We start from the raw sequence: 16268 nt of genomic DNA, 5'->3' as shown, positions 1-16268 counted from the left end.
TAGGTGGGAGTATTCAATTGTTCGAGGCCTTTCCTCGATCTCTAGCCAGCGTGCCAATTTCTTAGTAGGAAAGAGAAGCGTGTTTGCTCGCCCATAACGTTTCGAAAGTAACGGGAATGCAATTTACGGATAACGGAAAATAAACTGCGGCTTTTCTACGTCAGGCTCCCTCCGCTTCGTTCTTTTTTTATTTTCTGCATAATGGAGGTGAGTGAGTGATGGAAAATGTTCCACATCACTTGTCCATATTATTTGTAGAAAGTCAGTGAATATAAAAGTTTACAGTTTGCATCAGCTAATTGGAATCAGAGAATACACAACTGATATTTAGAAAAAAGAACAAAATATAAAATGGTAACTCTAGCCACGTCAATTGAGATTTATTTTGTCTAGAGCTCCACGGCTTCCTTCTTACACGAGCTCTGCCCTCCTCTGGCTTCCTTCTCCTCCCCAAAGCAAACCATTTTTCATCAATTTTCATGGAAAAAGTGTTTGAATCAGAGGGCACTTGGTCTGATGGGTCGATGAGAGAACTCATCCATGGGGTCCTTCACGAGGAGTCCCCTCATCTCTTCGTCCCACCTGAGGCCAAGGAAGCCAAACACGTTGCTTGCCAAAAGTCCGTAATCGACAAGCTCATCTCATCAGTCTACTCTGGCCCAACGATAGGAGACATCGAGAGTGCATTGTCCATGAGCTATCAACACGGCCCCTGTGGTTCTCAAGTCCTGTATGTTCGCTGATCTGCTTCTCTCCTGCAAGGCTTAAGTGTTCTTGCTCTCCAGATTATTTGCCGGCTTAGTACTTCTCTGGTATTAATATCAGAGAATCCGATTCTCTTTATTGCAGGTTTTCATTTCCAGAGATAGGATCAGGTAAAATGAAGAAAAAATATACGCTAAGGATCAAGAGCCGTGGGAATGAACTCAACGATGATGGTTTTAGGTGGAGGAAGTACGGTCAGAAATCTATCAAGAACAACCCAAACCCAAGGTTTGTTTCTTGTCCCAATAGCAATTTTACATATTTTACCCTCAAAAGAGAGGTGACTTGCAAGGCATGCTCTTTTTCCGCGAGCTAAAATCTTTTACTTTCAAACCCATTTCTCGACAAAATTGGCTTCCTCCAAATTCCTTGAATCAAGAAACACCATCCGGGTACCGAGCCCTGTCCCAGCACCATCATTTTACTGCATACCATATATCAGTTCGGTACTATATGCTCCACATATATCGTCCGGTTCGGTATCGGTATGGCTTGCTTTGAATGCTAAAATTTCTTGCCCAAGTTGATCAGCTGTCTATGAGGTCGCTTGACGCTGTTTTGCCAAAAGAAAGTTAATCATTTGGCAAAACTTTGTCACCATTCCCATACCCTGTTTGTTTGCAAGCCACAACATTCCTATAGTACCAGACATGGAGTTTCTCCAACAGCAGCTGACAAGATCTAGCTCTTAGATATTATGCCAGACTTTCCTACCAGCTAATATCCCTAGATTCGAAGCATAGTAGGTTATAGACATGTCGAGATTCCAATTAGAGTAGCTCCTCTCCCTGTCTTCTGCGCCCAAAATTCTTGGTGACATCATAACGTCACGTTAAGTTACCCTAAATTTCCAGAACTATGAAAGGTGTGCAAGTAGCAGCGGCATCAGTCGCATTACTTCCCTTTCTCAAGTGCTATTCTCATCTTATTATGCACCTATTTGCAGTGCACCCCTTAGTGGTCTTGGATACCACGCTATATACTCCGCATAAAACCAGTGTCTTTCTTCCCATCTAAATCAGAAAAGATGTTATAGGGTAGTTAACTTCCAAGCCAGGCAACAAGCCATTTAAGTCCACGACCAGAATTGTCCCAGAGGGCATGCACGCAAAGCCTGAATGATTTGAATTCACCATAAACGATCCAAGACACTTAATAGAGGATCTTGCATTTAAGCTAGCCATGAGATTGGATAATACCAATTTGTGCTAAAGCCTGGTAGTTCAATGTCGCCATCCCAACACTGAATGCCAAGATGGAACGCAGAGTTGCTGTCACTTTTGCATATGAAATGTCAACCGAGCAATTATGATCTTGTTCTCCTATGTTCTCTTCCATCTTCAATATGCTCACAGCTTTTCCTTTATTTTTTATTTTTTCTTTTTTTCCTTGGCAAACAGGAGTTACTACAGGTGCACAGACCCACGTTGCAATGCTAAGAAGCAAGTAGAGAGATCCACGGAAGATCCAGAGATGCTGATCATCACCTATGAAGGCCTCCACCTCCACTATGCCTACTCCAATTTCTTCTTGTCCCGGTCTAAGGGGAACTCTGCCACAAGTCTTCATGTGCCAAAGAAGCCCAAGGTCCAGCCCAAGAGCCCGGATGCGAGACCCCCAGAGCCGGAAGCGTCAACGACACAGCAGCAGCAGCAGCAGCAGCTTGTGATTGCTTGTGAGAAGAGCCCTCAACTAAGGCTCCTTGTGGATGCTCTACCGAATCCTGTAGTCGGGGAACAGAGCATACAGCGCGAGCTCCTGCAAGACAATGTGCAGTGCCCCCAAGGCCTGCTGGAAGATATTGTACCCTTGCTGGTGAGGAAGCCATGCGACTCTACCACCTCTATATATGATCCTCCCTCTTCCTCTCAGGCAACTTCTCCTTCCAACTCTTCATCCCATTCTTAGCCTCCCATTTCAGTTCATCACGATCCAGTGCATGCCTTCTAACATAACTTTAGGTGACAAAATGATGGAACGGTAATTGTTCTATAGTTTCATACTTCCTTTGGGTACTCCATGGCACTTGTGGGTCCCAGTTCTAGCTTCTCTTTCACACAGTGTAACACTTAAATGAAAGAAAAATGAGAGGTAGGGTGGTCATGAAGTACTGCATGCTACATGTAATTAGAACATGTAAGAATGGTTGGTAGGCTTGTTATATACATAATTAATACTAGCTTTTTTGCATGGGGATCACCAAGTTGGTCTTTGTTGGTGCAAGAATCCATACGATACTGGGATGCTGGAGTTGGCGGCGAAGTGGACCTCTCGGGAGTGTGACCTGCATAAAAGTCCTGACCGGAGGTTACTCCGGCGAGGATCCTCCAATGTTCAAGTTAGAACTCTCGTTCAATAGATGGAGAAGTGTGAGAGACAGAGTAATAGCATATTTTTTTGGGATCCTCTTTAAGTCTCCTTTATAGGCGGAGGACTGGAGCTTCAGTTAGCAAGTTGCTTGGCACGATCCCGTTTGATCAGGATGCGATTCATAGGATGCGAAACCATCGCTCGAGATTTCGAGGATGTGGCGATTGTAGTTACCTTATTAATTTAGCGATAGTTGTCGCCCAGCAGGCGTTGTATTTTGAATTGAGTTGCCAACTGGGCATTGTTGAGACAAGGGTTGGATGATGACTGAGGGTCAATTGTCTTTTATTGCCTTTGGTTGAGGAAGTCGAGGGCCAAAGGCCTGGCCATTTGAACGCACCGTCGATTCATCGGCCCGGGGATATAGGAGTCGGCTGATGAGGAGATATCGATGATGATGCACAAGGATTGCTGAGTGATGGTCGACTGGCTTCCATTTGCTTGGGGGGTGAAGCATTGATCAGGCAGCTAGTGAGGACTAGCTCGACAAGGGTTATGGCCGACTATGAGTCGACAAGAGCTTCAGTAGGCGGGCCCAGTGTTTGGACATCTTGGGTCATGGATTTTTTTATATCATCGGTCCGTGCGGAATTTTTTCAAACACATGTCCCTTTTCTCTCAAGTCCGACTTTAGTCAGATGAAGGGAGTATATTTGCTTTCTTAAACCGAAGATGTGAAAAAGTCTTTCAGTTGATAGGACAAGCATGATTTTTGGGACAGTAATGAGGCAGCGCAACTTAAGCCATCATGACGAAATTAAATGGACGTTATTTCAAAATCTTCTTTTTGAATTATGACGCTAATTTGCCCAACTGGCGATAGCGGCTAACCAAGTAGGGAGATGCCATGTGTGCCACGCACTATGGGTTATTGGACAAAAAATGATGCAATATCTGGAGATTATTTTTTTCTAACCATAAATAGGGGAAGCACCTGTCCTAGCCTTTTCAATTGTTGCTAGGTCCTTCCATTCTCTTTTTCTCTTTTTTGCCTTCACCATAGCTTCTCGGAACAACAAGTTCTTCTTTTTCATCTATGGTGAGATTCCTCGGAGGGGCTTTCGAAGGTTCCAGCCACTTCATTCCTCTATTTCCTCCTTTCGTTTTCATGTGGGTTTTCTTTCTCGCCTATTCATTTTTCTATTCTTTCCTTTTTTCTCTAGACTACCTTCTAGCCTTTTTATTCGGAGATGGCCGATTATAGTGAGATTGGGCCTAGCACCCATTGTTCTGTACTGAATTCGGATGACTTGAGCTGGATATGGGTTTGGTATGGAATCCCTCCAGATTTTGATCTTGATCCTCCTAAGGTAGACGATTGTGCAGATAACCCGCCCTCCGGTTGGCTTAGCGTAAATGAGGAAGCACTCCAAGTGGGCTTAAGATTTTTTGTTCCTCCTTTTATCCTTGATGTCTTCCATTTTTATGGTCTTTTACTTTATGCCATGATCCAAAATTCTTTTAGGTTTGTAGTAGATTTTCTGGTCATCTGTGTCATGGCTAATATTCAGCCATCTATTTTTCTTTTTTATTCTTTCTTCACCATCAAGAGGCATCTATATGCTAAGTACTGGTGGTACTTCTCTTCTCAAAGAGAGATTTCTTCCTTGATAAAGGGCACTCCTACCTCCATCCATGGCTGAAAGGAGCAATTTTTGTTCATGCCTAGTTCTCTGGTGGAGGACTAGGACTTGCTGAGTTGGGGTCGGCTGGAGGCTTCAGCATTCAAAATTTCAAAGTTGGAGGCCGAGGAAGAGAGTCATTTTAAGATCCTCAAGGACTTCAAAGCTCCCTGGGCTAATGAGTTGTTGTTCGATGAGGTCTTCTTTAATGCTGGACTCAGTCAGGCTGACCCCAGGGGTGAGTACCATAGTTACCCACCTTTTCGCTTCTTTCTTTTATACTTCTGACTATGTTTGGGTATTTATAAAGATAAGGCCTGAGGACATCGTCAAGATAAAGTGGAACTTTTCGAAGAAAAAGAAAAATCCGACACTCAGAGGTACGTCCAAGAGGCCATTGGTCCATCGAGAAAAGATTACGGATGAGTGGGTCTCAGCAGTCGAGACAATAGTTGTGCTGGCGACTCCTCCTTCGAGTCTATCTCCATCGACTGTGGCTCTATCTTCTGTGGTCACTCCAGTGCCAACGTCTCTGCCATCGGTGGCTCCCTTACCTATTTCCCTAATGTCTCCTCATGAAGCTAGGGCTCAGCCTCCTTCTGCTTAGCTTCCTTCTGCTGCAAGCCCAAGCAACATGCCTCGTCCCACAAACCAAATAGATTCTGACGCCCTCCTTACCTCTATCTAAGAAAATGTGTCATTTGATGACTGGAGGATTGTCAGAGAGCTAATCGAAAGGTCGATGCTTCCAGTAGAGCTAAGGGGCATCGACAATATGATTTTTGATGACCTACAATGGCACTCCATGATTACCATGCACCAGGTGCTTTTCTTGTTCTTTATCTTATCCTTTGGCTTCTCTTCTCCTCTTTTTACTAGTCGTGGTTTCTATGCAGATGCTTCATTTTTTGATCGTCCTTTTGGGGCTTGCGTGTAGAATAGAGATCAATAGGAGTTTGCACCAGACGATCGAGTCCAATGTTGCGAAGGTGCATGCGCAAGTCGATGCAACAAAGAGGGAGGCTGATAAGCTAAGAGAGTCCCTCAATAAAGTTTGCACCAATCTAATGTGGAATGGGGAGGAACTTCAGGAGGTTAATACAAAGCTCACCGAGATCGAGTAGAAGGTCCAGGAACAAGCTACCAAGACCAAGAAGTAGGCCAAGGACCAGATCGTCAAGGCCAAGCGAGAGGCTGAAGAGAAGATTGTTGAGGCCCGCTGATTGGCCATGGAGTCCTTCAAGGCTTCGATGAATTTTGAGTGGGAGATGGCTCAAGTGGCCGACAGTTTCATGGCATCAAAGGAGTATCATGACACTATGGTTGCATTCGATCAAGAGTCCTTCAATATGGGATATGGGACCAGATTCAAAGATTACCACCACCTGCTCGCTGTCCGACTCCCTAAAGCCAACCTCTCCTTCTTAGACGAGGACGAGGGTGATGAGGAGATCGTGAAGAAGTTGATTTTTTCTAGTTCCATGGCTGTCGAGAAGTAGGTTACGAGCGAGGAGGCAACAATCAAAGTATCTCTGCCGCCTGCCATCGGTCCATCTGAAGCATCCTCAAGTCTCTCAGGAGTGGCACCAGATCCCTCTGATCTTCAAGACGAGGTCGGGAGATAAGGCATCCTTGTATTTCTTCCTTTTCTTTTCTTCTTGCAGGAAAGCCGTTATTAATGAAACAATGTTTTATCTTTTTTAAATTTGTACCGCCTTTTTTTTGCTTGTTCAGTTGTACTGGCACATCCTCGACGGATATACTCCTTCAATTTTTGTCACTGAGCCCTTATCGGTAGCTTCTGTAGTAAGGATTAGTTTCTGTATAGGTGATCTAGAGAAAAAAAATGGAATAAGAAAGCTGTCGCTCAGAAGAAAGAGCTGCTGAAGGCTAAGAGGGCCTTTGACGAGGCTTCAGTGAAAATTGATCGATTGAAGACAACCATCCATCGAAATGTAGTGGCATACTTCGTGGAGAAGGCTCGGTTGGCAACTGAGTCTGCAAAGCTGTCAAAACTTGTCAAAGACGTCACCTGGGGTGCCACTGCCAAACAACACCACCTCCATTGCCGGCTCCATTGGTCTTAGGGAAGGATCTCAGAACTGAAGTCATCGGAGACTACTACCAAAGAAGCAAGAGGGTGCTTCGTCGATCATGTGGCATGGCTTTAAAAGGATCTTTGCACTGTTCGAGAGAGAATTTCTAAGCTAAATTGCTTGGGGAATGTAGTAGCTGAATATAGACTAAGAGAAAGTCGGCCAATGATCATGGGACCCCGAGGCTTGGTCGGGCAAGGATCAGTCGACCTTGCATCTCCGAATGATATGGTTTGACGCATGCTTGATTTGGACTATACGGCTGGCTTTTGGATGTACAGGAATTGGATCAAAATAGCATTCTCAGGACTTGATCTCTCTAACTTTTCCTCCGAAGGCAATGCCGAGCCTTTTACCTTCCAGGGTAGGCCTAAGGGATGGAGATTCGTGAGCTCGGTCCTGATGGTGAAGAGAACCATATGGAGATTTTTGATGAGGCTTCAGAGACCGACACTGGTTGTGATCGAGTGTAACAATCCCTAATGTCATCAGCTGGGGGTGATGATGTCCCTGTAGTCATGATAAGTTATATAAATGCAGTAGCGAATACTTATCTTATGTTGTCTTTTCTTTCGTTGTGTAATGCTATTTGACATCATCGTTTATTCTTGCTCGGAAGACCCCTCTTTTCTGATGAGGACTTCTAGGTGCTCTTTCTATTAGATGCCCCATGCATTAGTTGTGGATGGTGCCTAGATGCTTCATAACTCTTAAAACATCCAAGGTGAGTTTGATCGGGGTGGGTGATGGCCATGGGGAACAATGGTCGCCGCTCCTCTCAATGGAATGGAATATGAAATGGGGCATCAGGCCTGTTGGAGTGTGCCATGTGGCTGTGTTTCGATCCACAAAATGCCATCTGGACTGACTTTTAGGGTTGGAAAGATGCACCATTTATGACCCAGGGGGTGGCTACACCATCAAGGTTGGTGATTGGCAGTTGGTATGGACGTTCGGGCCTATAAAAGGGGTCAAGGGTTGGCATGGACTTCATCCGCTATCTTCTCTCTTGTAGTTATTGCAAAAACTCCCTATCTTTCTTGTCACCATGATGCCCTCGAAGAAATCCATCAAGAACCTCATCAAGGAGAGGAGAGCCGCTACGAAGGAGGCCCAGAAAAAGGCGAAGAGAGAGGGGTCCAGCCAGTCTCCCTCTTTTCGAATGCCGTCCGTCCCCCGAGCACCACCGCCCTACCAGGAATGAGAGTGCCCCTTCCACCGAATGGATCCCTCATGCGGTCTGTGAATGCTACATTAGAAACTACAAGGTCTCGATGGTGTTTGAGGAAGACGCCACCGACATCGCCGCCACTATCTTTATCTTCAGATTCGAAGACTGTAAGGCCCGATTGTGATGGATGATGCCACAGCTGGATCTTTACTACCTCCTCCCTAGCAATAGCGACGAGGAGGAGGGGACCTTTTTTTCGGATGAGGAGTGAGCTCCTCATCTTTTATTCTGCTCTCTTCTTCCTTTTTTCTTCTTTTTTTTTGTGGGGTGATGCTTGAAGCACCACCCTTTGTAAATATTTTCAATTAAAAATTAGTTTACTTCTCCTCATGTGTTGTGGTTATATGTTTTGCTCTCAATCGACAATTGTTCTTTCATTAGGCTGATTAGATATCATTTCATTCGAATTTAAAGCCAATTAAAAGCTTCTTCAACTGACTGGCTGATCAAAGATCATCTTTTATCTTTAAAACTGATCAAAGGCTTCATCAACTGACTAATCGATTAAAGACTATCTTTTGTCATGAAAGCCAATCAGAGGCTTCTTCAATTGACTGACCGATCAAATACCATCTTTTATCTTTAAAACTGATTAGAGGCTCCTTCAACTGACTGATCAATCAAAGATCGTCTTTTATCTTTAAAGTCGATCAAAGGCTCCTTCAACTGGCTTACCAATCAAAAGCCATCTTTTATTTTTAAAGCCGATCAGAGACTCCTTCAATTGGCTGGTCGATCAAAAGTCGTCTTTTATTTTTAAAGCCGATCAAAGACTCCTTTTGTTGGAATTTTATATGAGCGCATGCATGTGTGTTTTAAAATTTTTTTTTTCTAGACAACGTAGCAGAATTAGAGATTAGAATATTTTTTAATCTAGAATATGCATGCATAAAATAAAGAACACATGAATCTACTTCATATGCTGAAATCAAATACATATTAATTTTATGCTGAAATTGAATATGTGATCAAATCACATATCTGATTCACTAATTCTTTCTTTGAATCTAGATCTAAAAGAAGATAGATTCTTTCTTAGCCTTTCAAGTATCCAGCCTCTACAGGTATCCACTTAGAATCAGCTTACAATAGCCCTCTTTGATATTGATTTTTCTTCTCGAAGAATGATCATCCTACGAATCTGAATGAAATCTGTATCACGATCAACTCTTTGATTGTTTTCTTGATCTTTTTCTTCTTTTCTTTTCTTAATCTTCTTTCTTTGATTTTGCAGCAACCAAGGTCTAAAAATCAACAACCAAAAGATACCGCCCAAGTCCTTTGGATGTTGGAAGATGGAGGATGCCCAACAAGCTTGGGCATTGGAACCAAGAGGGAGGAGAGAAGGAGGTGTGGGGGTTGGTAGGAGGCTTGGAGCTTGCTGAAAATCTAATGCTAAGACCCTCAGGAAAGGTTCTTTTAAATAGAGAAAATATTTGAATTCTATTCAAAATCAAATGGCCTCCTTATACAAGTCCTAATCGCATTAGGAATCCTTGTAGCTTTTGCCTTTGCCCATGCCCACATAAAATAAGGATTGGTGCCCTTTAGGATTTTTTCTCATATGCCATATAAGGGAGAGGGTGTGCCCCTCCCTAGTCCTTCACGCCACCAATTAAAGTGGGCACGCCCACACTAGATCAAATCAAGTGGCGCCCCACAAAAAATAATCAAGGAATTGATAAAGGGTTTGAACCCTTAATGCATATAATCCAAAACTTTAGACACCCAACATTTGGAGCCCAATGAATCTAATTCATTTAGATCATTAGCAGATAATTAACTCGAATTGATCTTATCACATAAGTAATTCAAGTATAAAGAGAAAATTAGGTTCAACCTTGTGCTAGTAAGGTTATCCTAAATTCAATAGAATTTTTTTAAATCCAATTGAGACTTTATAAACCCAATTGCTTAATTCAGATCTAATCTTTTTGTTATGTAACCCCATAGGTTCAATACTGTCTGACAGTGAGATATACCATGATCTCTATCATAGTATTATTGAAACTCTTTTTAGTGAGTCAGAATAATTTCACTCCAACTCATCAAGAATTGTCGATCCTGAACAACCTAAGTGAACTCTCACAATCCACTAGTGACACTTAGCAATATATAGTGGCAATCCAGTAGAACCGAAAAAAAATCTCAAGGTATAGTTTTCATGTGATTCAGTCCCTCTATCGTGAGTCCCAACTAGATCGCAGGTTATGGATAAATTATCAAACATCATCATCAGTCATATGATAGATTTGATTATCTCAAATCCAATTATGATTCTCATGAAAGCTCTTTTCCATCAATCACACTGCTGTGGTCACAGACTCACGGACTTAGCCTCTCAAATTTTATAGAATTTTTTTTTCTATCAAGATCGATAGATTTTATCTAGATACGAATCCTATTCCTATAATAGACCAATTGTCATCAACATCTACTATAAGGACTCAATGAGGCTATGTTTATATGTCAGTCAACCTCCAACAGTCTCACTATAAGTAATCATGCCATCGCAGGTCAAAGGATCATTCATATAACTACAGCATTGAGACAATCACTGATGATTGAGTAGAATTCAAGTGATCTCTCATATGGTCACATTTAATACTAGTTATTTTCTAACAACTATCCGTACTCATCACTTAGTGACTCTACACTGTAGATCAGAGACTCATCTGTCATGAAGGAAGCGATCTTTGCACCATTCTATCTAGATCAATCACTATCCTCATGATGATACTATAAATGGGAGTAATTTATGAATTAATTATACATACCTCTAATTTTCAACACCTTGAGAATATGTATCGTAAGTATTAATTTCATGAACAATTCAAAGATACAACACACTTGAATGAAAATAAAATTTATTTTTTTATTAATTAAATTAATATTTTAAGTATAAAATTATATCCTAGAGTTATTATAATGTGTCAGCTAGATTAGCTTCTAGGACATACATCCAACAATCTTTCACTTGGATTAAAATTAATTAGCCACTAATTTAAGTCCCATCTTCTCAAGGTAAACTTCCATCTTTGGCTAGCTCAATTACTTTATCAGTGGGTCTTTCACATTATCTATGGAGTCTACTCTTCATATCTCGATATATTTTTTTTGAGGTAGTCACATATAATATGGAACCGCCACTTGATGTGCTTTAATTTCTAATGAGGCTTCGGCTCCTTAGCAAGTACTATGGCTCCATTATTATCATAATACAGTGGTATGGCATCCGATGTTATTATCCCAAACTTCACGATAAACTTTTTGAACCAGAAGCCTTCTTTTGCAGCATTCGAAACAGCGACATACTCAACTTCTGTGGTTGAATCCGCTATGATGGGTTATTGAAAACTCTTCCAACTGACTGCGCTACCATTATGTACGAATACATATCTTGATGTAGATTTTCTATCATTATGATCAGACATGAAGTCTGAATTAGTATAACCCTCAACTCACAACTTAGACCCTCCTTCAAAGACTAAGAACAAATCCTCAGTTCTTCTCAAATACTTAAGGATGTTCTTTAAGCTATCCAATGCTCTTCATCTGGATTCGAGATATCTACTAGTAACACTCACAGCAAAGATAATATCAAATTGAGTACATAGTATGGTATATATGAGACTCCCTATGGCCGAAGCACAAGAAATCCTACTCATGCACTAAACTTTCTCAGATGTGGTTGGACACGTCATCTTGAAAAGTCGAATACCATACCTAAGAGGTAGAAGTCCTCTTTTAGAGTTTTTTATACTAAATCTCTTCAACACTTTCTTTATGTACAGCTTTTGTGATAGATCTAGCATCCTCTTAGATCTATCTATATAGATCTTTATTCCAAGAATATAGGATACTGTCCATAGATCTTTCATGGAGAATTACTTGGACAACTATCTTTTGACTGAGATCAGCATGGGAATGTCATTTTCAATAAGAAGGATATCATCCACGTATAATATAAGAAATATTATTGCGCTCCTTCTGAACCTTTTGTATACACAGGATTCCTCTTCATTTTTTATAAAACTAAATAATTGGATTGCATCATCAAAATAAAGATTCCAACTTCAAGAAGCTTGTTTTAATCTGTATATAGATCTTTGCAGCTTGCAGACTCAATGATCACCATCATCGGATGTGAAATCCAAAGACTGGTCCATATAGAAATCTCCCTCAAGGTATCTATCTAAGAAAGTAGTTTTCACATTCATCTGCCGAATTTCATAATCATAATTGGCTGCAACAGCAAGCAAAGTGTGGATGGATTTCAGCATGACTATAGACGAGAGATTTTCTGATAGTCAATGCCTTCTCGCTGACTATAATCTTTACCATGAGCCTAGCTTTGTAGACCTCTACCTTTTCATCTGCATCCATTTTTTTTTGTAGATCCATTTACACTCAATAGGTACTATATTTTCAGGTGGATCCACTAAGGTCCATACTTGGTTCGAGGGTATTGAATCAATTTTTGACTTTATTACATCTAACCATTTTTCAGAATCAATGTCAGACATCACCTTATCAAAGATATTCGGATCATCTCCATGAGCCTTATCTTTCATAAAGAATATTTTCTCTACTTCCTCTGTAAACATACCCATATACCTTTCGAGAGAATAGGAGACTCTACTAGATCACGAGGTGGTGGAGGAACATTAACTGCTGACTCATGAATAATAGGTTCTTGAAGATCTATAACTCATTGCTCTTCAGAGACCTTCTCTTCAAGCTCAATTAACCTCCTACTACCTCCTTCCTTGATAAACTAGTTTTCTAAAAATTTGGCATGACGACTCATAATCACATTGTGATCTTGTGAAAGATAAAAGTAATATCCTATGATTGCTTTTAGATTTTCTATAAAAAATGAGCTATGACGGATCTATCCTCTAATTTATCAGCCATCTATATTCTGACATAGGCTGGACATACCCAAGTCTTTAAATAATCTAGACTCAGCTTCTTACTATACCATATCTCATATGGTATGGTAGCAATGAATTTTGATATAATCTTATTCAATAGATATATTACAGCTTATAAGGTATATCTCCAAAGATATAAGGATAAATCAATTAAGCTCATCATGGAGCTAACAATATCTAATAGGATCCTATTCCTCTTCTCAGATATTCCATTGAGCTGAGGTGTTCCAGGAGGAGTCTATTGAGAGATTAAACTGTTGTCCTTAAGATATCTTAAAAATTTTTGACTAAGATATTCATCTCTTCATTCAGATCGAAGAACCTTAATGGATGTACCTATTTATTTCTCTACTTTATTTCTGAATTTTTCAAAGACTGTAGATTTATGTGTCATTATAAATACATATCCGTATTATGACAGCTCATCGGTAAAGATAATGAAGTAACTATAACCACCCCTGATCTGTACATCGAATGACCCAAACACATTAGGTGTACCAGGGCAAGTAGCTCAGTGGCCCTTTTCCCATATCCTACAAAGGGTAACTTGGCTATTTTTTCTCAAAGGCAAAATTTACAAGCTGGATATGATTTAGAACTAAAAGAGTCAAGGATCCCATCCTTTTTCAGTCTGTTTATCTGTCCTCTCCAATATGACCTAGTCTATGATGCCACAAGTACTTTTAGTTAATTTCTTCTTTAAGTCTCTTTTAACCTACGACACTCACTACTTGCTCGTTTATATTCACATTCACATCAACATATAAGTGATAAAGACTGTCAATCAAAAGATAATATGTAATTAATTTATTTTATAAATAAATAAAATAAAAATTTTTATTGAAATTAAAATCAAAACCATCCTATGCTAGCACAGACATGAAAATCAAATTCTGACTAGCTACAGATATAAAATAATATTTTTTCAAATCTAATCTAAGTCTTAATGATAATCGAAGAGGATAAGTGCCAACGACTTCTGCCGCAATTTTTATTCCATTACCGATCCAAAGGATCATGTCATTTTTTCTCAATCTTTTATTTTTTATTAGACTCTACATTAAAGTATATATATGAGCATTAGAACCAGAGTCCAATACCCAACTAGAAGCAGAAGAAATCATTAGGTTAAATTTAATTACGAGCAAATTTGACATACCTTCAAAAAGTGTATCACCTTTCTTAGTCTTCAGGCTCTTCAGATAGAGTGGATAGTTTCTCCTTCAATAGCCTTCAGCATTATAGTGAAAATACTTTCTTTTCACTGCAGCCTTCTTCAGAACATCCTTCTTTAGCTTGCTGTCCTTCTTTTGCTTCTTCACAGGTTTACTCTTCTTCTTTTAATCAGACTTTCTCTTGAATAAAAAAATATATTCCACAGTGAGAACAGTACCCCTTGAATGCTTCAAGATTCCCTCAGTAGTGACCGACTTGTTATCAGTTCGGATATGGTGCATTCAAATAAAACTCTCATTATTTTTTTAAATCTCTACGCTCTCTGGATGGAAAGTGAAAATCCTAACGTGACCACTAGATTTCTAATGGGTGCACCATCCTATCGATGCTATGCACCTCACCTGACAGATATTGATAATACGTACACAGATGTATAGACAACTCTTTATCCAGATACTTCTCTAAGCATGTTGCAGTGACTTGATCTCTAAGTCATATGATCTCATCTAACAGATATTTACTACACTTCTTAGTTAAGCCCGACCCATCATTTACAAGCAAGTACAAAGCCATCATTGAATCCCTCATTTGACAGATATTAGGCTCAACCCCATCCTTACCCTGAAGTAACTCTTTGCTAATAGAGTGGTTGTATGTTTTCAGTGCAACTGAACCACTATGATCAGCTACAAACAATCAACACCAGTAGCATGCCTACACATCTACAATAGTGAAAAATCTCTAGATTTAATATTTAAGGAGAGATTTAGATTTAGGTCTCATCTAATCAGTCATCATATAATTATTCTAATTGACATGGACTAAATCAAACCACCAAGCAACCATATTTAAAACTCAATTTTTTAAATTGACTAAGTAAGTTGAGATCGATGGGGTCCCCCGTTGTTTTACTTAGACATCAATAAATTGGATAGATCAGCGAATAGAACCAATTAAATAACTATCTCTCAATTACTTGCCTTAGATACCAACAGGTCAATTGGTTTAAATAGGTTAACTCAAGCGAATCAGGCTCAAACTATCGAGTCGAATTAGATCCTTAGTTAATCGATTTTATATATAGAATTTACTCGATTTGATCAACAACAATTATATGATCTAAGACTTAATTGATCTAACCTTAATCAATACTTGACTTGGTTTGATCAATTACTTAATTAAATTAGACCTATTATGTTCAAATCAAAAACTCTAGATGTAATCTAATTATATGATCTAATTTTTGATTTATCTATGATCAAAATCCATATGCACAAATATAAATTTCAGATCATAAATTTAAATTTTAGATCTAAATTTTTTATATGAAAGATAAGTTTTAAGTCATGAAATTAATTTTTAAATTTAACATACAAGCATATATCTCATATATATATGTAAAATTTAGATCTAAAGAAAAATTCAGATCTTGACATAATATCATATATCTCATATATAAATCATGAATCTAATTTAAATTAATTTTTAAACCTAAATATATAATCATACATCTCATATATGAGTTATAAATCACGTCATAATAATTTAAAAATTTAAGCATGCAAACATGCATCACATATATATACTAAAAATTAATCCAAAATAATTTTTAGATTTATGCATGCCTTCACATATTACATATATAAATTGAAAATTAAGATCTAAAATAAATTTTAGATTCAAATTAAATATCCATACATCTCATGTATCAATTAAAATCAAATTTTAAAATTTTTTTCAAAAATATGTATGTTAATTTTATGCATATGAAATCCATAGCTCTAATACCACTATTGAAATTTCATGTTAGCGCATGTATGTGTGTTTCAAAATTTTTTTTATAAAATAATATAGTAAAATTAAAATTAAAATATCTTTTAATCTAGAATATGTATGCATAAAATAAAGAACACATGGATCTACTTCATATTCTAAAATTGAACACATACTGATTTTATGCTGAAATTGAATATGTGATCGAATCACATACCTGATTCACTAATTCTTTCTTTGAATCTAGATCTAGAAGAAAGTAAGTTCTTCCTTAGCTATGTAAGTACCCAGCCTCTAT

The 16268-nt window shown here is 39.0% G+C and overlaps 1 protein-coding gene across 3 annotated transcripts; it reads left to right on the top strand.

Annotated features, from left to right (window-relative positions):
• The first annotated feature begins 333 nt into the window (after window positions 1-333).
• On the top strand, window positions 334-13394 carry LOC105052206 (probable WRKY transcription factor 49). Of its 3 annotated transcripts, none has more exons than XM_073244854.1 (4): window positions 334-730; window positions 850-993; window positions 2166-2580; window positions 2970-8414. In XM_073244854.1, the coding sequence occupies exons 1-4, from the start codon at window positions 480-482 to the stop codon at window positions 3189-3191; spliced, it is 1032 nt and encodes a 343-aa protein (XP_073100955.1). In that variant the 5' UTR covers window positions 334-479; the 3' UTR covers window positions 3192-8414. The 3 variants fall into 3 exon arrangements, with proteins under 3 accessions (XP_073100955.1, XP_019708828.1, XP_019708829.1); XM_019853269.3 differs by lacking the exon at window positions 2970-8414 and adding an exon at window positions 9319-13394 and having other exon boundaries at window positions 341-730; XM_019853270.2 differs by lacking the exon at window positions 2970-8414 and having other exon boundaries at window positions 349-730; window positions 2166-2955.
• The last annotated feature ends 2874 nt before the right edge of the window (window positions 13395-16268 follow it).

The sequence above is a fragment of the Elaeis guineensis genome, chromosome 10, assembly GCF_000442705.2.
Source record: "Elaeis guineensis isolate ETL-2024a chromosome 10, EG11, whole genome shotgun sequence".
Classification (NCBI taxonomy): Eukaryota; Viridiplantae; Streptophyta; class Magnoliopsida; order Arecales; family Arecaceae; genus Elaeis; species Elaeis guineensis.
Note: the sequence above shows the minus strand (reverse complement) of the source record. Positions and strands in the feature narration are given on the sequence as shown.